The 27,840-nt window shown below is 32.5% G+C and overlaps 1 protein-coding gene across 2 annotated transcripts; it reads right to left on the bottom strand.

Annotated features, from left to right (window-relative positions):
- Positions 1-3,852, bottom strand: LOC107901014 (protein WHAT'S THIS FACTOR 1 homolog, chloroplastic). 2 transcript variants are annotated; one of them, XR_001685090.2, is made up of 3 exons: positions 2,102-3,852; positions 742-876; positions 1-616 (listed from the first exon to the last, which is right to left on the bottom strand). XR_001685090.2 is itself a non-coding variant. In XM_016826831.2 (2 exons), exon 1 carries the CDS (start codon positions 3,507-3,509, stop codon positions 2,103-2,105), a length of 1,407 nt encoding a protein of 468 aa, XP_016682320.1. In that variant the 5' UTR covers positions 3,510-3,852; the 3' UTR covers positions 1-876; position 2,102. The 2 variants fall into 2 exon arrangements, 1 of the variants encoding a protein (XP_016682320.1); XM_016826831.2 differs by having other exon boundaries at positions 1-876.
- Between the last annotated feature and the right edge of the window lie 23,988 nt (positions 3,853-27,840).

Here is a 27,840-nt window from a genome sequence, read left to right as displayed (position 1 = left end):
TTTCTCCACTTTTATTTACTAGATAAATATTCAGTACATTTCAATTAATAGATAAATTAAGCAAAAGTATAAAAATATGAAAAATACATCAAAACCCATGACAAAAACCATTTCAACATAAAAAACAGCAAAGTCTAGCGAAAACATATAACAAGGGATTTGAAATTGTACCACTACACATAGAGCTTGCTCAATGCTCCTCTTCTATAACTAATTATCATTAATCTTCTTCCACGCATTTTGCATACATACGAATAACTTGAGAGATAACCTACTTATATTGTATTAATAATTATAACTAAACTTAATTGAGATGATAAAGTCTCTCACTTTCTGCCCTGCCAGTTTGACCATGTGAAACCACTAAATGTGTAGTTACGAATTCCATGTTCATTTAAACAAGTTGGTTGAGAATGAGACCATGGAAGCTTTACTCAACTCAACTTAGCTAGGTTAGACTGAATAATATAAATATATCTTGTCCAAGATCTCAAATGTCACAATCATAAAAGTACTACCACGTATCAGTTTCTTTCCCGGTTGAAAGGATATGATAGGATGTCATTTGGTAAAAGGCGGCAATTAGATGACAGTAGCTTTCAAATTTGATTCTATGCTGGATAGGGTTAATTCATCACAACAGAAACATTCATTAAAATCTAAAATAACATGATTTGCTTTAGGCATCTATAGAGACTACAAAATATTCTAGTTTGGCCAAAGGAATTGTATGTGAGTTACCAGTATGAAAATGGAACATGGTCCAGTCATTGGCCGAATTTCTTGCTGCTGTGCCATGACCTTCATGTCTCAGAACTTTTCTGCTGTCCTTTCACTTTAAATATTTCCACTGTTGAAGGACTTCTCTTTTTCAATCTGAGAAAAGGAAAATTGGGTCACAGTTTACGTAAGGGTTTAGTCACAATCATGAGTGCTTGCCATAAGGTAATAATAAGATTGACTTCTAACAGATATTTAAACTTCATGTGAACACATAAAGTGAAAGAAAAGTAAATTGCTCACTGTAAAACCCAGACAAAATCCCAAGTTGAAGGAAAGATTTCGTACTAAGAACTCATGCTATTATGCAATCTTGCAAATTAGAATTGCTAACATCCAAGATAAAAGCACCCGTATATATAAACCTGTCTGCTAGCTGAACATGCAATCTGAATAGAGGGGAATATCTGAAACAATGAATTGTTTAAACAAAAGAAAGACAAGAAATAATTTGGAAAAATATAGTTGAACAAATAATGATAGGCCTATGTTCCAATCAGCGTTCTTCGAGAATAGACAATCCATTCATAAAGGTTTTACTATTATAGACTTTATAGTGTTCACTCTAAAAGAAAAGCTTGTATCTGATAAGACCAATTAATAGAAGTACAGTGAAGAAGCTCTATTCATATAAAGTGAGCTTCAATCAGATAACATATCTTCATGCGCGAAGAGAAAAGGTCACAATTGAAAATGTAAGTCATTGCAACATTGCCAATAATAAGTAACGCATCATACTAAACATTGGTTAGAAGTTTCAAATGGCTACAATTAAATCCCAAAATAATGGAGAGACTATTTTCCAAATTTCAGAATCAACAAACAGAATCTGAATATCAAAATATCAGAAGCAAGCATGGGATGTGATATTAATTGCTATCCATCCATGTTGGGTAAAAATTACGTAGGAATCTATGCATATATAACTGAAATCCCGGCGGAAATCCATATACCTCAATGTGAAAAGCAGTCAAAACTTTTTGGGAAACAAATGGCGAATTCTTATCAAGAACCACCAATCAGTTTCAGATACAGGAAGCTACAAGTCATGAGCTCAGAGGACTGCTTAAAGGGACAACTTGAGCTGTGAATATCTTAACATTTATTACTTCAAATGCATATTAAGCTTTTAGTTCATTTTCAACACAACTTCTATACACAGGGAAGATGACAGCTAGAAAAAGACAGTAAAACACTTACAAACAGTTATCAAGGAGGCAATAAGCTTTGCTTAAATTTTTTCATTTAAAAGTAATGACATCTTTGAACTTTCAAACTTGACTGAAGTGACACAAAAACTAAACGTCCAAAAGAAAATAACCTCAAGTTTGACTAGTGCCTTTGTATGAATTGCAAAAATGAGAAATCTCCAACTCATCATCATTAGTAGGTGAAACAGCATCTAAACCACCCATGATTTCCTCTTCCTCAAAATCTGCACATGTGTCTTCCATCTCAGTATCACCCTCGATAATATCCTTTTCCTCAATTATATCCCTTTCCTCCATGTCTGACAGGTCACTGAAAGTAGGAACCTCTTTCTTCTTTCCTCTATAACCAATAAGGCTCAGGACCTTTTCCTTCCAAAGCACCAATGGGCATTTCTCAATCAGCTCAGAACCTTCATAAGCTTCAGTCAAGAAGACACTAAACCTCTTCCCCCTTTCAGAAACATAAAAGATGCCAAAATGCTTCAAAAGAAGCCTCATCAACTTCTGTGGCATCACAAGTTCCCGTCGAAAATGAGTGAGATGGTCAGTCACCAATCTCTTCTCAATGGTAAAGCTAAGTAACTCGTGCATAACTGCAACCGCCCTCTTATCAAATTCCAATGACCCCGCTTTCAGCTCCCTAGCATCTGCATAGGGAGACAAATAAGACCTTTTCTGAAAATGCTCAATCTTCCCTCCATGTCTATACACCTTTTTGTAGTTAGGAGGGAACTTCAAAGGAAACGGCAAAGAAAGTATACCCGGTTCACGTCCAATACCATCATTCAAACCCAATGTTCTTTTCTCCAACTCTGTAATAGCCCAAGCAGGATCCCAATTTACAAGCTCCAAAAACTCAACCCCATCTTTAGATTTTTCCACCCTAAAATGTTGGGGATACTGATTCACCCACTTGGTCCTAAACTCAATTGGCAAACCAAAATCTCTCCTAAAATGAGCAATCTTATCTAACTGAATCCTTTTATCAACTGACATCATTAAAATCCTAGTAACATACTCAACAGCTTTGGTTGATTGTTCCTCAATCAACCTTTCCTCTTCTTCCAACAAATCCTCAGCTCCTTTAGTCATTCCACACCATAAGGTTCCCCTTTGATCCTTGTATAATTCAAACAAATTGGGACATTTCCTAATAAAATCAGTTATTTTATGGGGTTTTGGCAAATTAAGTTGCTTCCTGTATCTGTCCAATGACCTTAAGGGGATAACCATCTCTTTTTCTTTCTTTAAAAGTTCCATCAAAAACAGTACTTTTGATAATATTTTCCATTTCTCTTTTACAATTTCGAGATAGTGAATTCTTTTGTTCTTGCTACGGTCTTGGACTCGTCTACTGGAAGTCATTGGTTTGATTTGAAACCACCCAAACATGGTTTGTTGGTACCACATCCTTCTCATTGACAAAAGATCAAGCATTTGGTGGTGGTTTGAAAGTAGTCGCTGGATATGGACGGATTTATTCAACAAAACTTTGTTTATAATAAACGGAATGGCCATTGCTTAAGCTTTATTGCTTTTTCAAACTTCCTGGAAGTATGGATAGACTATCAGAAGTTTCTGAAAAAATGTCAGTAGGGGAATTTGGTGGGGGGTTTTCTCTTTCACCGCATGCCTAAGCCAATAAATAGAAAAAGAAAAAGGGAAAGTACCAAAGTGTGGAGCTTGAGGGATTGAGCGAGAACAGTGAAGGCAAGGAAAGTGGAGAGGATGAAGACTAATAGACGGCGGCGATAACGGCAATCAAAACCTTGCGGAGGCAGAGCACTTGTCATTAATCGTCCATTTAGAAGGCGTGAAATATTTTGTGAAATATTTTAGGTAAAAAAACCTTTTCAATCCCTCTCAATTTCGAAATAAGCAAATCAAGTAAAAGACAATAATAAATAGTATTAACACTTTTGGTCTAAAAATCTGACGTGGCAAAATGGAAATAAAAAATAAATATATTAAAAATAAAATATACACATGTCAAGCACTTATTGAACTACCTAATCTAAATTTTTAAAAGGATAAACTACAAAAATAGTTACTTTTATTTATCCCAGATTACATTTTAGTCACTTATGTTTGAAATGTTATGTTTTAATCACTTGCGTTATTATTTTATTACGAAGTTGTCACTCTACAGTTAAACTCTGTTACCTCCCTAACGACAGTCTTACATGACAGTTCAAATGAATTTTAAATGACTTGGATATCCAATTGTTAGGGTAAAAATAAGTTTTTAATTAAATAAATTTAATTTGGACGATTACGTAGGACATCTAAGTTGACATTTAAAATCAATTTGGCTCCACCAACTTTTACTGTAGATTTCATGTCACTTTCGTATTTAATTAAAAAATGAGTTATTTTGATAATGAATTAAATTTTTTATGTTATTTTTATAAAAAAAAGCCAAGATATTCAAACCATTTTTTAAATTTTATTTAAAAGTTAAAAAATAATATTTTATTTTAAAAAGTGAAATTTGAATTAATTAAAAAATAAAAAATATTTGTTAAAAAAAGATTTATTTGTTAAAAAATAAATTTATTTAAAAATATATATATTAAAAAGTAAAAATTAAAATTAAAAGTTAAAAATATATATTATAAGATCACATCATGATAGTAATGTGACTAGACATTAGATTAAATATTAAATAAAAAAACCAATATTCTATGAGGGGGGTTTGGTCCCCCCTTAGAAGAAAGAAAAGAGAGAAAAAAAAAGTTAAGTTAGTTAAAATTTTTTTAAATTTTATAGTTATTGTAATATAATAATTATTTATATTGTATTTATGTGTTTTTTTTATATTATGCAGATATCAAAATGTCTTCTGGAGATACAGATCACACTTCATCGAGGTTCAACGAAACAGTAAAATTAATTATGAATTAAATAAAAAAAATCGTTTTAGTTTCTCTTTTTTTTCTTGCTAAGCACTACTTTGCTCAACATATTTTTATTCATGAATGTGATCTCTATTTAGTTATTATTATTCCTTTTTAACTATTTTCTTGCATGAAATTAATCTGTATGTGTTGGTTATAATTTTTTAATTTTAATACATATTTATAAATTTATATATTAATTTTTTAATTTTAGTACACATTCATAAATTTATGTACTTAATATATATTTTTAATAGATAAAGACAAAAAAGATTTTCTTAATAGATTTAAAATGTTTAAAAACTTAAAGAAATTAAATATATTAAAAACATGTTATGTATAGCCAATTTTAAAATTTTAATATATTTAATATATTTTTAAAAAATTAAATATATTAAAAAATGTTAAGTATAACCAATATTAAAATTATAATATATTCAATATATTTTTAAAAATATATTTTAAAATGTTAATATATTTAATATATTTTTTAATAGGAAACGAGGAAAATGATTTTTTAATATATTTAAAATTTTAAAAAACGTAAAAAATGTAAATATATTAAATTTTTAAATATGTTAAAAGAAAATGTTGAGTATAACCAATTTTAAATTTTTAATAACTGAATATATTTAAATATATTAAAATTTTGAACATATTAAAAAATTAAGTCTATATATTATATGTAAGATAAAAGTTCACGTATGTAAGATAAATTTTTAAGTTTGAATATGCCTAGTTTATATTATATGTAAAACTCTATATATTACTATAGATATCAATTCAATAAAAATAAGTTTTTTTTTATTTTTATATTTACCCATACAACCTATAGTTTTTTAGGATATTATTATTATGTACTTTTTTGTTGTTATATAGTTGCCTTTAGTTTTAATGCTTAACTATGATTAATATTTTATGACAAATCTTCATTCTATTATTAATATATTATTACTTATTTAATTTAACTTAAATAAAAAAATACTTAGAATGGCTACGTTGGTATAGTATAAGTGTGATGTTTTTGTTTTCTCAACCTTTCAATTTTAGTCTTCAATATATAATTTTATGTTTAAATTATATAGATAATTGATTTATCATATTTTTATAAAAAAATTACCATACAGGACGATTATCGGGTTTTGAGGTCGCGATTTCATTTTCCCAAGTACGATCCGGACGAGTGGGTCATGCAATACTTACAGATGGCGGGATTTGGGGACGTCGTATTGATCCAAAGGTTTGACCTGAGGGCGGACTTAATATCCGCCTTGGTTAAGCGATGGTGTACGGAGACCCACACTTTCATTATGCCGTGTGGGGAGTGCACTATCACATTGGAAGACGTCGCTATGCAACTTGGGTTACGAGTGGACGGTGTTGTGGTCACGAGTCGAAGCAATGTGTTGGAACCTTCAGTACTATGCCACAGATTGCTTGGATGGTCCCCTAATGATGGGGAACGGAATTTCACATGCTTGACATTAAAATGGTTGAGAGCAAATTTTAAGGAGATATCGAGCATTGCCACTGAGTACGAGGTGATGTGTGCTGCGCGAGCCTATATTATGTAGTTGATCGGGGGGTACTTATGTCAAACAACACATCTAATAGGGTCCACTTAAAGTACTTGCCTCTATTGGAGGATTTTTCTCATGCTGGTAGTTACAGTTAGGGATCGACAGTGTTGGTCACATTGTACTATAAGCTTTGCCGAGCAACAAAACATGGGGTTAGTAACATAGCTGGTTGTCTGGTTCTGCTACAGTCTTGGGCTTTATACAGGATGTCGTTTCTAGCAGCTATTAGGCACCAACCATATTAGTGGCCACTTATAAATAGGTAAAAACAAGATTATACTTAACATTTAACAACTCATAAATGTGGATAATATTTTCCAAAGTTTAACTGCTAACGTGTTTGTTTCGGTTTCAGATGGGCCACGTCTCCGGGAATTGGTGCGAGCCAAACATTAATCATTTACCGCCAAATGATAGAGGCATATGCCAGAGAGAAAGTGATATATATTTATATGGTTTAAGTAACGTTGATTTAACTTATCCACTTGCAGTATGTGATGTGACTTAACTCATTATGTTATATTGTGTAGTTCTTGATGTCGTATTCTGCAATGAACATTGCAACCATTATTCCTCAATGAGTTCACGCTGAAGCCCATATGTGGTGCATTAACATGCCGGTGCTCAACTTTTCAACTATTGAGAGGTACAACGATGATTGAGTTATGTGACAATTTGGGTGTAGACAATTTGTGCTAGTCGAGCGAGAACAATTTGATGAAGTCCACGGTAAGACCATGAGGGGGAAACATACAACAGATTGGAGCGTAGAACATCAATCTTTTGTAGCACTATGGAATGCCCGGTACGACAGACGGCCTGAGATGGACTCGTGCATGTTTGACTTTAGTTCCTCGACTGAATATATGCAGTGGTACATGACTCGATAACGTGTTTATTTATATGGTGGACAACTTATGATAGTATCGGGTCACGGCTCCAAACGTGGAAATCAACCTATGGGGGAGCTAGAGGATCAACATATGGTGGAGCCTAACTCGAAGGACCAACCTTTGAACACATCGGACCAATGGGTTGATGCTTTTTGTGATGAGTCGCAGAGTAGTTCATATCACTCGGACATTGCCAGTTCAAGTTCATATCACCCAGACATAAGCGGTTCAAGTTCATATCACCCAAACATAGGCAGTTTGAGTTCATTTCACCCAGAGCAACCACCGATATCATTTAATATGTTTGGTAATAACATGTACTCCACCCCGCCTCAGGCCACATTCGATCCAACTGTCGATCTTCCTGATGTGTACAGTACACCCCAACGTCCACCCCATCAACGAAGGCTCGTGAATCGTTATACCCCGAACGACGATACCACTCCCGATTCTTTCCAATTTTAAGTTATGTAAATTTCAAGTGTTATGTAATATTTCTTGTATTAGTTTAGGGTTCCACAACTTATATATTAGTCTTTTTTATATAATTTATAATATGTTTTAAAGTTTTTAAAGTTGCAACTGTTAATTTTAGGTAAAAACTTAACACTAAATAATACAAACTTTATTTCTAAGAGATCATAAAATGCAAACATTAGGTACAACATTTAATTTCTTTCAGACCGTGAAGATTGACCAGTGTAGACGTTTCCATGGGGACATTTGCTCCGATTGTATCTAACTGTTCTACATATGATGCAACATTTTGGATCGACTTGTTCTCTTATATCCATGTCGTTCTGAATCCTCATTGTTGTCGGTCTACCTTTGATTCTCCTACGTAGTGACCGATCTGGCAACATCTCGAACACAGGTAGTTACACTTTCCATGTTGATACATCCCTTAATACGAGGAACTCGTTACGCCAAATACGTAACGTACGTTCAAATGTGCACACATCATTGATATATTGTTCGGTATTCAAACTGTAGGTAGCACACGCTGCAACCACATGTGCACACGGATAACGTAGTGTTTGGAACATCCCGCACTCACATCGCCTGTTTCAGAGATCAACTCCGTAGGACCGTGGTGGGATCCCCGACCGGCGACCGATATACTCTGTCACTCAAAAAGTTTCCAAATTTTGGGAATATAGTTTTGTATTCATTGACCTGGCCCTTTGAGCATTGTCTTTCATGGCATCCCTAATTTTTTCGATGTACACGTGTCCTGCCTCTAACTGTTTTGCTTGTTTCAACCCCATTTTTGGCATTAAGGTTGCTAGCCTATAAAATGTAGTTGAAAACATCGCTGAAATTGGTAAGTGACGCGTACGCCTCAGGACGGAGTTAATGGCCTCAACGAGGTTAGTTGTCATTTGACCATATCGGTACCCCTCGTCAAAATATTGAGCCCATTGCCATGGCTCTATGCTACCTAACCACTGTCTGAGAGAAGGATTGGACCCCACCATATCAGTCTCTAACCTCGCCAACTTATGTCTGAAACGGTGTGCTTCTAGCTCGTATCCTACGTATGTATTCCAATTTTAAGTTATGTTACTATTCGAATTAGGAAATGGACTTGAAATAATTACAAATACGAATTTAAATACGATATTTTTACCTATGTTCACAATTCGTTTGCGCCAGTCTTTGTTCATGTACTGATGGTGGAAGTTGACAGCGATATGACGAATACGATAGACGGACCTCCATAGAACCTTAGATTGTCAAATCGCAGCAACAAGACCCTTCGATCTGTCGGAGATAATGCAAATGTTGGCTTGCCTGACAACATGTCTCTGTAAGTTCTGAATGAAATACGCCCACGATTAGGAGTTCTCAGACTCCATGATGGCAAAAGCGATCGGTAGTACATTTCCGTTACCTTCTTATGCAACCGCAATCAGAAGTATTTGCGTGTATTTTCCATAAAGCCATGTTCCATCAACTTGCACTAGTAGTTTGCAGTAGGGGAAGGCTCTAACACATGGAGCGAAAGTCCAGAACAGTCGACAAAAAAATCTTCTCCCCAGTTCCAATTGTCCATTAGGGCTTCTATAAGGCAACGTTTGCAAGTCCATGATAGTTCCTGGGATGTACTCCACCATCGCTGAAATCTAACCCCGAAGTTCATTGTATGACTCATCCCAGTCGCCGTACAATTGTTGCATAGCCATTTGTTTCGCCAACCACGTTTTTTTATACGAAACTGTGTACTGAAATCGAGCTTGCATTCTGCAATCAATGTTGACACATGAATGATTGGACTATCTTTCACTAGTGGCATGATGCAGTTGCAAATACTTTTGGCATCCAATTTTCGGTGGTCTTGAGATATACGTGCGACACTACATATATGACGCCCTTCTAATTTTCGTATTTGCCACTGTTGAGTCCTCTGTATAAATGCAGCTCGAACTCGCCAACCACACCCATCACCGGCTCTCCAACATTCCCCAACATATTATTTCGGTGTAGATTTGACAACCTTGTAATCTATCGACAACTTCATACTGTATTGTTTGATGGCAAACACACAGTCCGTCTTGTTCTCGAATTGTTGCCCAACGAATAACTCCTTGAACTGTGAATTTATCGTCAATCTATGAGTAGGTACTATATCGGCATACTCAGGAAACTCGGATGCATGCACTGCATCTAGATCTACGTTCAACATGTCGCCCTAAGGTTCATTTCGTAAAATAATGCCACGACTTGGGTTACTGACTAAAGGGCCGTGAACATCTTCAACCTCTTCCGGGCCTTCATCATCGATGTCGTCGGGAACCTCATCAACATCGGAGTCACTAAAATCTTCAACGTCTTGATCAGAATCTTCACCATTATTGGTCATTTCTCTGACATTTGCCTCTGTGCTTATTATCACCTCTGGATGTATTTGTAAACGGGGACCCCGGGTAGAATTGTTATACGAACTCCCACCATAATTAGAATTTTTGGGCATCTGTGATGTCCCTTCACATTCTAATTGGTTTGTCCATCCAACATTAAGATCAAAGTCAAATTCGTGATGTTGAATTATTGGACTAACATTCTCAACAAGCTCTAAGTCTGCTAACTCGACAAATGATTCAACTGGTTGGGGGTTCTCACTCCTAGTCGGCCACCATATTTCCATCATAGTGCCTAAGTCATCATCATCTAACAGCTGCATCTCACAAAATTTGAACGGATCTGTAGAGATTGGAAACTTGTAAAATAATTTGGATATCGCCCTTCCACAACAGATAGCTATTTTCGCACTGATCTTCCTTTTCATTTCTGCTAGCTCCACATTTTTTTGAATCGCAAACCTACTCTTTGCCGATCTTGAAATATACAACTAACATCACTTACTATAATTTTACCATAAAAAATAACATACACCAAAAACACCTCATTATTCATCTTGAATAGATTTTTTTAACTCCTAGTGAACACAATAATTTCACCATTCTATATATGGTAGAAAACCAAGAGGTGGAGCCATAAAGAATGGCTCCACCAAAATAAAATATTAAATATTAAATATTAAATTATTATATTAAAAAAATTAAAAAGTACACTATAAAGTAATGGAACCATTTAGAATGGCTCCACCAAATAAAATATTAATTCTTACAATTTTAAATTTAATTTAAAAATTTTTTGAATATCTTTAAAATTAATAATTTATAAAAATTATATTAAAATTTAAAAATATTTAAAATATTATAAAAAATAATACATTTGAAACGCCATATTTTTAAAAATAATATATTTTAAATTATTTAAAAATCATAATTTAAAATAATTTAAAATTTATAATTAAAAAAATTATAAAACAAATTAAAATATACATTTAAAATATTATAAAACTAATAATAAATTTGAAAGGTCATATCTTTAAAATATTTAAATATTTTATATTATTAAAAATATATTTAATATTTAAAAAATAATATTTCAATTTTTAAACAATAATTTAAAAATAATATTTAAAATTTAGAAAAATAATTTCAAAAATATATATTTAAAATTTAAAATATATATATTATAAAACATTTCAAATATACATTTCAAGTTTTTAAAATTAATAATAACAAAATATAAATAAAAATAAATAAATAAAGATAAAGACAAAAATAAAAAAATGTCAGAGAAATGACAAAAGTTAAAAAAAAGTAAAAAAAAAAATTAAAAAAAAAAAGAAGAAGAAGAAGCAGGGTGTTCTGGTGGCTCCATTTAAATTGGCTCCACCAGAAATTAGAAAATTGTTTTTAAAGTCTCTCAATTTTTCAGAATTTTTTAAATTATTATTTTTAAATTATTTTTAAATATATTTAAACCTTTTTAAAATAATTTTTATAAAAATTTTATTTGAAAATTTTAAATGTTTAAATATTATTAAAAATATATTTAATATTTAAAAATAATATTTAAAATTAAAAAAATAATTTCAAAAATATATTTTTAAAATTTATAAGAAATAATTTCAAAAATATATTTAAAATTTAAAAATATATTTTTAAATTATTTTATTTTGTTTAAAATTATATTTTAAATATATATTTAAAATTTAAAATTTAAAAAATTAATTTCAAAATATATTTTAAAATTTATAAGACATAATTTAAAAAATAATATTTAAAATTTAAAAAATAATCTAAAATAATATTTTAAATTTTAAAAATTATATATTATAAAATATTTCAAATATACATTTCAAAAATTTTAAAATTAATAACAAAAAATAAATAAAATAAAGAAACAAAATAAAATAAGAAAAATATAAAACTTAAAAAAAGAAAAAAATAATTAAAGAAAAAGACAAAAGTTAATAAAAAAATATAAAAAAAAAAGTAAAAGGAGGGTGTGAGGTCTGGTGGTGCCATTTAAGTTGGCTCCACCAGAAAATAAAAAATATTTTTGAAGTCCTCCATTTTTTCAGAACTTGCAGTATTTTCATAGTATTTATATAGATGATGCCATTTTATATGGCTCTACTAATTTTTACCGTAAATTTCAAGTTATTTTGGTATTTAATTAAAAAAGTGAGTCATTTTGATATTTAATTAAATTATTTAGGTTATTTCAATAAAAAAGCCAAAAAAACCTGAACCCGCATTATCAAAATCTTTTGGATTTCTGATCGGACTTACATGCACCCCATGTTTCAAGGGTTTTGCACTTACAAGTTGTGTGGGGAAGATTGGTGTTTTTAAGTTTACATTCGTTTAAACAAACTTTACACTAACATGTTCTAAAATGGTGAATGCTTCGATCTGGAGATTGTTTCAGAACCTCTGGAGATGTACTTTGGCTTTTGTTTTCAATCGTAAAGAGGCGAAGCAGACGGCCGAGGGTATGCTGTAGTACTCCTCCTGTCACTAGGATTGTCTGCACTTCGCCTGCATGTCCGGGCTGTGCTGCTATTGTTGTTGCTCGAATTACTTCTGGATTCATTGAAATCCTGGAGTTGCTCCAATATTATTAGGATTTCGTTCATTCTCGGCCGGAATTTGGGTTGCAATACCCTGCAATCGATCGGCCTTCCGACGGATCTCCAAAAGATTTTTTGGGTTTTTTGTTATGTGAATATATATTAAATTTAGATTAGATGGTTGAGTTGGAACTCGCCACGTGTATATTTTATTTTTAATATATTTAATTTAAAAATTTTGTTAATATTTTATTAAAGCTGGTTTCTTTGGAAATAATTTTTAGGATAATACAATTTTGGGTATATTAGTTAGTTGGTCATTCAATTTTTAGGCTGCTTTTATTTTGGTCACTCGAAAAGAAATCCTTATAATTCCGTCACTTAACATTGAAGGTGCTTTCATTTTAGTCTTTCAAGCGTTAAATCTCGAATAGCGGTTAAGTGTACATGTCACATCATATTTACATTTTTATTTTGGTCATCTAATTTTTAGATCGTTTTTATTTTTGTCACTCAAAAAAATATTTTTTTAAGGGTAAAAAAATATTATGGATTAAAGTGAAAAGGTGGTGCAAACTAAAATAATGCATTAAAAAGATATTCATATTGTGCTTGTTTACCCCCTTGTTGAAAGTTCTATATTTTTTAAAATATTAAGATTTCGAATTTCAAAACATCAAAATCAATAAAATTAGTTGATGAAAATTTGTATCCCTTAATAGTGTCAATCGATTTGTTACTAAAATATTAAAATTATTTAATTTAATCTCCTTCTAAAATTTAAAATTTTATTTTATGTTTCAAAATTAAAATTAAATCAAATAATTCATCTTTAATAATTGTCTATAGAACAAAAAATTCTTTTGATTTTATGATCTTGAATCTTTCATGGTAAGCTAAAAGTAAAGAAAAATATATTTTCAATTAATTTAATTAATTAATTTCATCTTCCCACTACACCAAAACAGGCTTTTAGTGGCGCTTTTTTAGGCCTTTAGCGGCGCTTTTTAGCGCCGCAAATACTTTTAGCGGCGCTTTGATAAGCGCCGCAAAAGATGCCGCTAAAGATAGCGCCGCTACCTTTAGCGGCGTTTTCACAAAAAAACGCCGCTAAAGGTGTTGGTCTATAGCGGCGCTTCTATCACAAACGCCGCTGAAGACTAAGAGCTTTAGCGGCGTTTTTAATATAACCGCCGCTATAGATTGGTGTCTTTAGCGGCGTTTTTGTTGAAAGCGCCGCTATAGATCAGGGTCTGTAGCGGCGTTTTTTATATAAGTGCCGCTATAGATCATGGCCTTTAGCAGCGCTTTTCCCAAAAACGCCGCAATAGACCCTGATCTAAAGCAGCATTTTTCCCACAAACGCCGCAATAGACCCTGATCTATAGCCGGCGCTTATCCAGAAAACGCCGCTAAATACCCTTTGTCTATATAGCGGCGCTTCGCGCAAAAACGCCGCTAAAGACCCTAATCTATAGCGGCGCTTTTACCAAAAACGCCGCTAAATTTGGCAGATTTGTAAAAAAAAATTTATATTTTCTGCCCTCCTGTAAAAAACAAATCAAAAGAAATCATATCTAAACCAGCCAAAAGTAACAAATCTATGGATTAAACAAATAATATAATAAATATCAATAAATATAAACAAATTCGTATTATTCTTACAAAAATGTTAAAAGTTAAAATGATAATTGAAAGTCAAAATTGAAGTATATTTACACGATAGTCTAAGACGGCGGCTGTTGCAACTGCTGAAACATCTTCATCATACTCTGGAGCTGCTGCTGGAGTTCATCGAACTTTTGACGCTGCTCTGCTTCCCTCGCTGCAACCTCTGCTTCCCTCGCTTTAGCCTCTACTTCCCTTGCTGCAGCCTGTTCTTCTCTCGCTGCCGCATCTGCTCTAAGCTGCTGCTGGAGTTCTTCATACTTTCGTTGAACCTTAGCTTCTCTCGCTGCTGCATCTGCTTTAAGTTGTAGCTGGAGTTCTTCATATCTTTTTTGAACATCAGCTTCTCTCGATGTTGCCTCCGCTTTAAATTGTGTAATTTGCTCAGTTGTTGTCGTTTGCATCAGAGCAATCTGGTCTCTTAACCTCTGAACTTCAGCTTTAGCTCGACTCCCCGAAGGCATATACTGTTGCGAGCTAGATCCAAAATATTGGGACGGGTTAACAAAAGATCATTGGAATCGAACCCGACCATACCTTTCAAGACCCAAAACTTCAGTGATAATCCGGTTATCAATGTCGTCAATATGAACAGAACTATCACTGGATGCAATCGCGTCGTACTCCGCCTTTTTATTCTTTAATTTTTCCTAAAAAATAAATCACACATAGATAGGAACGCAATATATATTAAAATAAGAATGCAACATAACTTAACAATATTTGCATTATAATAAATGAAATAAATCATTAGAAAGTAAACACTATATAAATAATTAAAACAAGTGAAATTGTATTAAGCAAACGTACCATAATTTCTGCAGTTTCAAGAGTCATAGGGTTTCCATCTTTCTTCCTATGTGTAATGTCAAAAAGTTGAAGTCGTCCAACTTTTTGATTGGACGACAGTTCCTACAATACAATAGTAAAAATATTAATTGATAGAAAGTAATAAATATCTGCCAATATTAAAAGCATTTCAAAATACCTCTGCATGAGCTACACACGCAAAACTTTTCGACCCAGCTGTGTGAGTGAATTTTTGTTGCTGCCTACTCTGTTTTCCAACTTGTTCACGATCCTACATTATGAAATTATTAGTACGTTAATTAGGAAATACTATACACCAAAATAATTACAAAATTTTATAAGTTACACATACCTCTCCTTTCTTCGAAGTCCAAAATCTAACAACCTTTTCCCACTGGTACCTCAGCATTCCCGGTGGGACATTTTGTAATCTCTCGTCGAGTGTTGTTTTTGTTTTAAAATATTCTTTCTTTAAAGTGCTCTTATGGTCTCTCCATCATTTTCCCAATGCCTTCTTTACATAAGCATCGGAGACCTCTAGAGCAAATCTCGCCTACAAAAAACACAACTTAAGAAAGTAAATGTAAACGAAACTTAAACCCAAGTATTATAAATGAAATACACGTTTTGTTACCTTAATGTTATCGAAAGCTTGGTTCTTGTTACTCTCGGGCACTTTATGCCATGACTCGAAGTTAATTGGCAACATATTTGCATTCCGTGCTAGAATGCCCATGTATCCTGCTAAAAGGCGGGCTTCTGATCCAACAGGCTGACCAAAGCTATTACTGGATACTTGGACACGCTCGACTGGATCTAGGTCGTATAAATCGCTCTGTACTGTACGTCCGCGAACTCTCCGCGTCTCACGAGTTTCATCTGAAAAATAAAAGTATTGTAATATACGAAATTTAAAAAAATAAACAAGAAGTCAGCACACATGAAAATTAAATGTTAAATTACTTTGAACTTCTATATGTTCCTCAGGTGTAACCAGAACATTCGAAGATCCAATTGCAGTCTGTTGTTCAGTGCTGTTTGTTTCCGTCGAGTTTGGAGTACCTTGAACAATGCGGTGCGATCGCACTTTTCTTCTAGGCATTTTATCTGCAATACAAATAAATTAGTTGAAAACTTAGTATACAATTACAACAATAACATCATTCGTAAATATAATTAGATAATCGTAAAAGCTGACTACATTATAATTCGTAAATATCTTCATCTGTATCCTGGCGGACCCATTGAAATTGTGTACTAGTACTAGGGATGTTTTCGTTTAAGTTCTGTTCTGGAAATGGTAAAGTTTGTGTTCTGTCGTCAATATCATCTCTACTTCCACTGCCCATGTCAAGCAAGTCTCTAGGGATGTTACGGAGTACAACATACCAACCCTCATCAGTTGGATCTTTTGAGTAAAAAACTTGTTTGACTTGAGAAGGAAATACATATGGCTCATCAATCAATTGTTGTCCTGTGTGAATCAATCGAGCAAAGTTTACCATTGTGAAACTAAATTGATCTTGCTTGATTCCACGTGCAGTATTAACATCGGCCAATCACCTCGAAATAAGACAACTTCCATTTGCCGTAGTAATCCAACTCAATTATGTCAGTAAAAAGTCCAAAATATTCCACATTTCCCTCCACAGGATTATTGTCCCTAGCACTAGCATAACTTGTAATTGAGGAATTAACAACTATTCCACAATTTTGCGTTCTCCTCAATCTCTCGCGATATTTTGTATGAAATCTGAATCCGTTTATGAGGAATGCACTATATCTTTTAACCACTCGATTTGGACCTTGGGAAAGCCATTTAACTTCGTCGGTGACGTTCTTCCCACTCCAAACCTATTGAATGGAAAGTAAACTGAGTAATTAAAAATGTTTTGAACAAATATTATTATTTGTCGGTGAAAGCTCCAATTACATACCGTTTGACTTAACTATTCATGAAAAGATTCTGTAAACAACTTATTGATATCTCGATGTTGTGTTCTTCGGGAGCGTGAACGAGATCTCAATATTTGTTTGTACTCACTATGTTACAAATATGTTAAGTTTGTTAGACTATAAACAATTTTGAAATGATAAATATTTATCAAATTTCTAGGACTTACTTGCGTAAAGGTTCCATTGATTCGTGGTGAAACAGAACATATCGATGTGCTTGTACCCACGATAAATCATCTAATTCTGCAATTTCAACTTTACCGATTGGTTCTCCAAAACTTTGGAACAAATAACTGTCGGCAAAGTTACGATCCGTGAGTCCAGCATTTCTATTTGGTCTGTTCAACCTTGTTTCAACATCTTCCAAATATCTTGAACAGAAGGTCATACATTCCTCTGCCAAGTAGCCTTCAGCAATCGATCCTTCTGGATAACGCTTGTTGCGGCAATAAGACTTTAATTTTGATAGGAACCTAAACACAATATACAACATTGTCAAAAGTTGTAACTAAAGGCACATGGGTGAATGAAGGAAAATTTACAAAATTATAATTAACACCTTTCTATGGGATACATCCATCGATAGAAAACGGGTCCGCCAAGAATTGCTTCATGCGGGAGATGGATTATCAAGTGAACCATAATAGTGAAGAAGGAAGGTGGGAAGATTTTCTCCATGTTGCATAGAGTTAAAGCGGCTCGATCCTGTACCTTCTGAAGTTCTTGAACATCCAAAACTTTTCCACAAATGGCTTTCATTATATTGGATAGTTCAATTATACAAGACGTCACATTCTTCGAAATACAACATCGTAGAGCAACTGGCAGTAAATCTTGCATCAAGATGTGATAGTCATGTGACTTTAGCGAATATAGTCTTCAATCTTTAACACTAACACATCGAGATATATTTGATGCATACGCATCTGGAACCTTTATATCCTTCAACACCATGCAAAACACTTCTTTCTCTGTCTTCGACATTGAGAAAATTGAAGGCGGCAACCGATATTTACCATTCGGAAGTGGATTCGGATGAAGATCAAGTCGAATTCCCATCTGAACTAAATCAAGTCGACTCTGAAGATTGTCTTTTGATTTTCCGTCTACATTCAAAATTGTACAGACAATGTTCTCGCAGACATTTTTCTCAATATGCATAACATCAAGATTGTGTCGTAAAAGGTGGTGCTCCCAATAAGGTAACTCAAAAAAATACTTCTTTTTTTCCACAAGTCCGCCTCATTAGGATCGTCCTCTTCATCGGAGTTATCATCAGCTTCATCATTTGATCTTCTATTTCTTTGCGTGTTTGTCGGTTGATTCATCTTCCCATAACTGAAATTCATATCTTCCAACATTAGCAAGATTTCAGATCCACTTGTCTACGAAGGAGCTTCTCTGAACTCTTCAGTACCGTCAAATGATGAACTCTAAAATCTAAATCTATGATTTTTCGGTAACCACCGACGATGCCCCATGTAAGAGAACTTCTTCCCATTGTATAACCATTGCGAACATGTTTGTGCAGCACAACAGGGGCACGCATAATGACCCTTGATACTCCAACCGGATAAATTGGCATAAGCGGGGAAGTCATTAATGGTCCACATCAAAGCTGCACGTAAATTAAAGTTCTCCTTTCTCAGCACATCGTATGTCTCGACACCAGCCCATAATTGTTTTAACTCTTCAATAAGTGGCTGTAAATAAATTTCGATATCATTCCCGGGCCCTTTCTCTCCAGGGATAATCATAGATAAGATAAGGGAAGATTGCTTCATGCAAATCCACGGAGGCAGATTGTAAGGAACAAGCACCACTGGCCATGTACTGTATGCAGTACTCATGATCTTGTAAGGATTAAATCCATCAGATGCTAGGCCAAGCCTGACACTCCTCGGATCGTTTGCAAAGCTTAGAAATTTATTGTCAAATGATTTCCAAGCTAAAGAATCTGCCGGATGCCTTAATAGTCCATCATTGGTTCGTCCTTCATGGTGCCACGTCATTGACTCCGCTGTCTTCGACGACATGAAAAACCTTTGAAGCCTTGGTATCAGCGGAAAATACCGCAAAATCTTGACCGGCTTCTTTCTTGGCTGTGCATCATTTTCATCGTCGTTCCCATCTTCTATGTTTCTATTCATCCAACGGGATTCGCTGCATACATGACAGCACTGTTGGTTTCTCCGATCGCCACAGTACAATATGCAATCATTCGGGCAACTATGGATTTTGTTGTACCCAAGACCTAAGTCTTTTATCATTTTCTTCATATCTTTGCATGACTGAGGGATTTTTGCAAACGAAAACATTTCTCTCAAAAACTCTAACAGCATTGTCAATGAGTTCCCAGTCCACCCTCCCAAACATTTTAACTGGAAAAGACGAATGCAGAACGACATTTTTGAAAATTTCGATCCCTCATATAGTTCTTCGTTCATCTCATTAAGTAGCGCGTAGAACTTTGCCGCTTCTCCATTCGGCTCTTCATGATGTTGGTTTCTTCCGGGTTCGGTAAAAGCATTTCCACCGAGATTACAATCATCAGATGGCACAAAGTCGGGTGGGAACGACTGTAAACCATGACTGTGAATATTAAATGCTTCCCGCAACATCCCTTCCATGTCATCCCCTCTAACAGACTGATGGTAGGCAGTACTATCATAAGATACATCCATCCTTGAAGAGGAAGTACTAGGCGGGCATTCTCCATGAAAAAAACCATTGTTTATAACCACGAACAAACCTATCAACAATTAGATGCTCGTATACAACTTCACGATAATGCCAGTTTATGTTGACACACTTCTTACACGGGCAAAGAATCATGTTCTCTTGGCTTGCATATTGAAATGCAAAATTTAGAAAAGTTTGTACTCCATTTCGGTAACCGTCGCTTACCCTTGACAAATTCATCCAAGACCGGTCCATTTCTTATTTCTTGAAGCCTAATCTTGACAATAAATTGCACGGGTTTAGGATTTAGGAATAAGTATAGTTAAGCTATGTAAGTTATGTATTATGTAAGTTATTTATTACCCAAATTATGTAAGTTGTGTATTATGAAAATTATGCTATGTAAGTTATGTAAGTCACATAAGTTATGTAAGAAGTTATTTATGTAAGTTATTTATTATGAAAATTAAGTAAGTTATGTAATTTACGAATAATTAAAAATATGTAAGTTATGTAAGTTGTAAGTTATGTATAATATTAATTAACTAAGTTATGTCATTTATGTATCATATTAATGTAAGTTATGTAATTTATGTATATTAACTAATTAATTTATGTAAGTTATGTATAATATTAATTAATTAAGTTATGTCATTTATGTATAATATTAATGTAAGTTATGTATAATATTAATTAATTAAGTTATGTCATCTATGTATAATATTAATGTAAGTTATGTATAATATTAATTAATTAAGTTATGTCCCTTACAATAAGAGACAAATATTGATTTTATAATATAAACATTGGATAAACAATTTTGTTTAAAAAAAAGATTGGATAAACAGTATTTTATAATATAATATTAATTTTAGATACAAATATAATATTAATTTTAGTTACAAATATTATACAAATAGTAGTTTATAAGGTAAATAAGCATTTTGCATGCAACTTGACTAAGAAATTAGTAGCAAATAGGGAATTGAGTTTGTATAAAAAACGTGGACCGTCTCTCTATTAGGTAGCTGTCAATGGCATTTTAACTCCAACCATCTCACATTCTTACCGAATTGAATGTGTGTTTTAAATTCTCAACCCATCAAAATAAAAAATTAAAGAGAAATTTTGAATTGACCTTTATATACAAAATAGAATACAATATATTACCTCCTTTTCTTTCTACCATTTAATCAAATGAAAGTTATGGTTAATCTCTTCTTTTCCTTATCTTTCCTCATTTTAGATAATCTAATAAAAGAATATAGTTTAATCCAAACGTAAAATTAAAAATTAAACATTATTGGGAGGAACAGTAACAAACCTTAAAATAATTAATTTTCATGGATAATCAAATAGACATAAAAGCATAAATTGATTTCAAAGAAGATGAAATGTAAATATCCAACAGTAAAAAATAACTTCATAATTATTAAATGTCAATATAGTCTACTTACAAAGAAAAATAACTCAAGATAATTTAAGATATAACATTATTTCTTAAAATTGATCATCCTAATTGAGTTATACTCTTCAATTTTTTATTAAACCGAAGCCATCAATAAGAGAATTGGTTGAAAATTGTTGAGCTGTATCCTTATCAATTTTTTATATTGGCTTTGGTAGTTTCGATTAAGGGTTGTATTTGCTCTCCCTCCTCCTTTTTACTTGCGATCTGGTGTGTTTTTTTTACTGAGGTTGCTGGTAGTGGATTTGGTTATGATGATGTTCGGGTTGACTGGGGTTTTGGGTGTGAGGTTGACGGTAGGTGCAAGCTGAAGTAGTGATCTGGACTCTGATTTAGTGAATAGTGTGATGGTAGGGCTGGAGTAGAGGTTGGAGCAGTTGGCGCTGGTGAAGATGGGAGAGGGAGTTGTCCTTGGCAGTGGTGGTTGGCGACTTTGACTCCATCAACAGGCTCAAGGTCATATGGACCAAATATTGTAAAATATATTTTCAGAATTATATAAATCTAACATTAATGGTCAAAGCCAAAAAAATATATATGTATTTAGCATAAAAAATAAAAGGATCATACATTACCCAAATAGTGAAAATGGATCCAAATTCACTCAAAGTCCTCTAATTAATTTGTCCAAATCAACATTGATTCGGAATTTAGAATTTTCTTTTCACTTGAAAAATTAAACTCAATAATTGGTAGACTTAAATAAAATTCGGTGTCTACACTACTCAATAATTATCAGCTAACAAAGTGATGAATTCAACTACAGTAAATTTGGTTAACATCAGTTTTGGATTTCATTCATGGACTCATTAAGTTAATAATAATCATAATAATTAAAGTAAGAAAGTGATGAACATTTGCTTTAACTAATAAATTTAGCAAATTAAATATACATACCTCTTAAAGTTCACAAGGAAGTAAAGGCTGCAAGGAAGTAGAGGCTGCAAGTTCCTGGGATTGCTTCACGATTGAATTTCCAGCAGTTTATCAATTGATCAAAAAGTCTACTTTCTGCTGCAGTTGACTAAGAAAACATTATACAGGGTCATCTATACAGAGATGAGCCAAGCAACAATAAGGGAAATAACATATATAAAGAGAAAGCAGCAGTTTAAAATATACAATATGCATATAATTTTTTATGACAAAACATGCAGACATAAATTTTAAATTTCAAAATATACATATATTCATACCTAACACTAATCTCATTTAACTCGAATTCATACCCAACACTCATCTCATTTAACTCGAATAACATAGATGGCAAATACGTCAGTAAGACTAACCAAAACCAAAACATGTAAAGGGATAGTGAAAGTGAATCTATTGAGCTCTCCCCTAAGCCAATGTTACAAAAATGAATTGCCATTGATCCAAACCCAAAATGCACAAAAAATACGGGAAAGGGGAAGTCCATCGATACTAGAAAATAATGTTGTTCGGCTATCAGAAAGGGATTGAGCAATTGGGAAATTGGGGAAAATACTTTGGGGAAGAATAACTTGGGGGAAATTGGGGGTAAAGAAGTTGGGAAATTGGGGAAATGAAATCGTGGAAATTTGACTTGGGGGAACACTAAAGGGAATTCCCAAATTCCCAAACCCTTGACACGCAAAAACGCCGAAATTCCCCGAATTCCCAAACAAACAGGCCAAAGGTTGGTGATTGAATTTATTATTTAAACCCCAGTTTCCCAAATTACACTTAACCCAAACCCTAAATCAAGATACAGCGATTTAAAAGACAAAAAGCTTACCTTTTTCACCACAAATTCCGCAACTTTGATAGTATCCTGTCAAGATTGGCTCAACTGTTGCTTCGTTTCACCCGATTTATGAGTTCTCCTCTCCCTTTTTTCCTTTGTATTTTCTCTTTCGATATTATAGTTTTCGATTTCTCCTCTCTGATTTTGTTTCTGTTTGTGTTCTGCCTTACAGAAAATGATAAGTAAAAACACGTGGAACAGAAATGGCGTCGTTTTGCCAAAATTTTAAGACACCATTCCGGCGTTTGTTAGGAAAACGCCACTATTTCTTGTATATTTCCGGCGTTTCCAAAAACGCCACTACAAATTGAGTTATAATCTGAAACGGCGCCGTTTAATAAAGCTTTAATGCATATTTCAAACTATTTTTTAACTTATTAAACTTAATTCTATTTAAATAATATTTAAATGACAAAACATTAATGTAATTGATATCAATTGGTACTTTAATTTGATTTTTTAAAACATTATTTAAAGAAATTAATCTAAACTAACCTAATTAAAATCCTTATCCGACCCCTGAAACCCTAAACCATAAATTCTAAACCACTAACCTTTAGCCCATAACTCGTAAAACTTAAACCCCTAACCCTATATCCCAAACCTTAAATCCATATATACCCCCTAATCCTTAAAATAGCACGACCATCAGAAATAATCCCTAAATCTTTAATAATCATATATAAAATAGTTATAATTGATTAAACAATAATTAATAGTAATAAAAAACTTTTAATAATTTGTAATATTACCTTTATAATATTTATTTTTTTGTATAAAGTTTGAATTTATAATATTTAATTTTATTGATAAATAAATAAATTTAAACTATATACTCATAATTTCAATATATTAAATTTATTATATATTATATATTTTAGAAATATATATATAAGAACATATTTGATAAAACTAAATTAATCTAATAACTTAAACTCTAACATAACCGTTGAAACCCTAAACCCGGCCCAAATCCATAACCCCTAACCCTTTACCCCTAAATCCCCTAACCCCTAAAGCATAACCCTTAAACCCTAAATTCCCCTAACACCTAAACCTTAAATTTTTCAATTCCACAAACAAACGGTGACGTTTTCACAAAATTGTAGACATATTGATAATTATCGATTAATCGACATGCATAAAGTGATCATGATCTACCTATTATAATATTCAATATATTAAATTTATTCTTGAATATCTATTTTACAAATATATAAGAACGTATATATTGATCACCATAAAAAATAAAAAAAAACAAATCTAATTAATTAAACCCTAACACATGACTGTTGAAATTAACCCTAAATCTCAAACCCCAAAACCTCTAACCCCTAAATTAACCTTAAATCCCCAATTACCTTAAATTTATACCCCGTACTCATTAAAATACCGTCCATAAAAAAAATTCCCTAAATCTTTAATATATATAATCATAATTAAATTAAATATAGTCAATAATTATTGTTAAAATATATATAAATTAGTCGAACAATATATACGTACTACCAAAATTAATTTATTACTTTTATAAAAAGTTAATTCTATTTTTAATTTACTCTTTACATTAATACAACAAATTAAGTTTTACTATATTTTATTTTATTCACAATTTAATATATTTTCTCTCGTAAAGTAGTTTAAATCAACTGTTATAAATAGTTAGCTGTTACATATATACGACTTCTCTTTAATAAAAACTTTTTTTATTAATCAATATTATTTGTTAATTATAATTTAAATGTAAATTGTCCCACTATATATATAATAAATAGAACAAAATATTAATTATTTCAACTTATAAGATTTTTGTTACTATTAGCGGCGCTTCGGCAAAAACGCCGCTAAAGGTTAATACATTCGCGGCGCTTAGATACAAACGCCGCTGAATACAGGAGAATTAGCGGCGCATATATAAAAACGCCGCAAAAGACCCGAACATTAGCGGCGCTTAGGCGAAAACGCCGCTATAGACCCGGAGCATTAGCGGCGCTTAGACGAAAACTCCGCTAAAGACTCGGAGCATTACCGGCGCTTAGACGAAAACGCCGCTATAGACCCGAGCATTAGCGGCGCTTAGACAAAAACTCCACTAAAGACTCGGAGCATTACCGGCGCTTAGACGAAAATGCCGCTATAGACCCGAGCATTAGCGGCGCTTAGACAAAAACGCCTATAGACCCGAGCATTAGCGGTGCTTAGACAAAAACGCCGCTAAATGTTTAAAAAATCGCAAAAAACAATGCCGTTCGTCTTAGGTTTTTTGTGGCGCTTTATATAAAACGCCGTTAATTCCTATTTTTAGCGGCGCTTCCGTATAAACGCCGCTGATGCTCTACCTTTAGCGGCGCTTTGGCTAAATCGCCGCTAATGCTCTATTTTTTGTGGCGCTTTTGTTCCAAACGCCGCAAAAAGTGCCGCTAAAAGCCTATTCTGGTGTAGTGTCCACATCAAATAAAACCCGAAATTATTTTCATCACTTCTTTACTCAAACGTAGAACAAGCAATTATTAAATAATAAAAAAATGTAAGTTTAGTAGACAATTATTAAATATAAGTTCTTTGAGTTGATTTCATTAAGGATAATTTGTGCACATAAAATAAAATTTTCAAAATTAAGGAGATTGAATTAATTAATTTAGTCAATCTCAATATTATAGTAACAAATCGATTCACAATTATCAAGAGGTAAAAATTTTCAACAAATTATTAATTGATTTTGATGTTTTGAAATTTAAAATTTCTAGATTCAAAAAATATAATTTAGAATTTTTAATAATAGGATAAACAAGTATTACTTGACAAGTTTTTAATTCATTATTTTAGTTTTTAGCTCTTTTTCACTTTAATTCTTAATTCTTTTTACTCGAACCAAGATAAAAAAAATCAGTGACCAAAATAAAAGCAATCTAAAAGTTGGCTAACCAAAATGAAATTGTAAATATGATGTGGATATGATTTGGCGTGTAAAGCCAACCATTGTTAAGGATTTAACACTTGGATGACTAAAATAAAAGCGCCCTAAAAGTTGGGTGACCAACTTGGTAGTTTATCTTAAATTTTTTTGCCCCTGAACTTGCTAGCAAGGTTTACTTTGGTATTTGTATTATATTTTGGTCTACTTTGGCACTTGAACTTGATAACTAAGTCCATTTTGGTCCCTAAACTTGAAAGTTATAAAAGTTTAGCGATGTGACACTCTGAGGTTGTACCATATGATGATGTGGCACAATCTCAAAGTGTCACACTGTGTGTTTAATTTTAAAATCGATGGTTGAAGAAGTAAGGCCACCGGTTCTCAATTCAACCAGTTTGACCGATTTGACCAACGGACCAACAAAAATAATTAATTAATAAAAAAACCATAAAAATGTCTAGGTTTTTTATTTTTATCAATTTCAAGCAATTTTTGAGTCAATCAGATCAATCCCTTTGTTCAGACCATTATATTGATCAGTTCTCAGTTTGTCCAGTCCAATCTTGTTCCAGTAACACTAGCAACATCATCAAATCTTGACGGATCCAAGTTTAGGGACTAAAATGGATCTAGTTGCCAAGTTCAAGGATCAAAGTAGACAAAAATATATAGGTATCAAAGTGGACCTATTTGCCAAGTTCAGGGGTAAAAAATTATATTATCCTTATTTTTTTATATTATTTACTTGTACTTCTTTTTTCTAACTTTTATAAGACATACAACTACTATTAATTAAGACCAAGGGTGACTTTAGATGAGCAGTACGTTTTCCTCCGGTAAAGATAAAAATAGTAATAGTGATGGAATTAGTTACTGTAGCTGTGAGGTAAAAGATTCTACCACATAACAGTTACTATCCATTCAAAAGGTGTTTGGCTCTCTTTACCGATATAGTTGAAAAGGTTAACAAAAACTTTTTAACTTAAACTTTGATTTCACATACAAAAAGCTTTTCAAATCAAAACCTTGGTTTTAAACTGAGGTTTTAACCCAAGACATAAGAATCAAAGGTTTTAGCTTTTGATTAAAAAAAATGTAGTTTTTAAATGAAATTACCTTTCTATTCCCTATTACATATTTTACTTTATAAAATATCATGTCTTCTCAAAAATACTTTTTAACATTAATAATAAAATTATCAAACTTTTCAAAAATAATTTTCAACATTAATGGTAAATTAGCCCTGGAAAAGAAAATATATTTAAATTATTATAATTATAAATAATTATTATAATGTATATATCGAATTTATATTTGAGGAGATTTAAATTTAGAATAAATCTATATAAAATTCATAAGATTTTGATCCAATTTCATACATATCCGTTAGTTGAATGGAATTGTTGTAGCTTTTAAGGTATAATGGAATGTGTGAATATGTATCCTCATTAAAAATGTCAGGTAATTATTTAGTTAAGTTTATTTTATAAAATTAACAAAATTTTTCATGCGGAGGTACACGATTTTCATGTTGAGGGTGGTTGATTGGTGTTCACTATTTTTTTTTAAATTAATATTTTTTAATATTTGGATGATTTTACATAAAAGAATTTATTATTCAAAAAAATGTTTACGAAATTATTTTTGAAAGTTATTTTCTGAAACAAACACAACATAAATTATATTTGTTACAAAATATTATAGAAACATGTTCTTTTAACAATCGAAATTTATTTCAGTGAAAACAAACATAAAAAAATTGTAGAAAATATTTTTCTT

The sequence above is a fragment of the Gossypium hirsutum genome, chromosome D06 (genome assembly GCF_007990345.1).
Source record: "Gossypium hirsutum isolate 1008001.06 chromosome D06, Gossypium_hirsutum_v2.1, whole genome shotgun sequence".
NCBI classification, from domain to species: Eukaryota; Viridiplantae; Streptophyta; class Magnoliopsida; order Malvales; family Malvaceae; genus Gossypium; species Gossypium hirsutum.
Note: the sequence above shows the minus strand (reverse complement) of the source record. Positions and strands in the feature narration are given on the sequence as shown.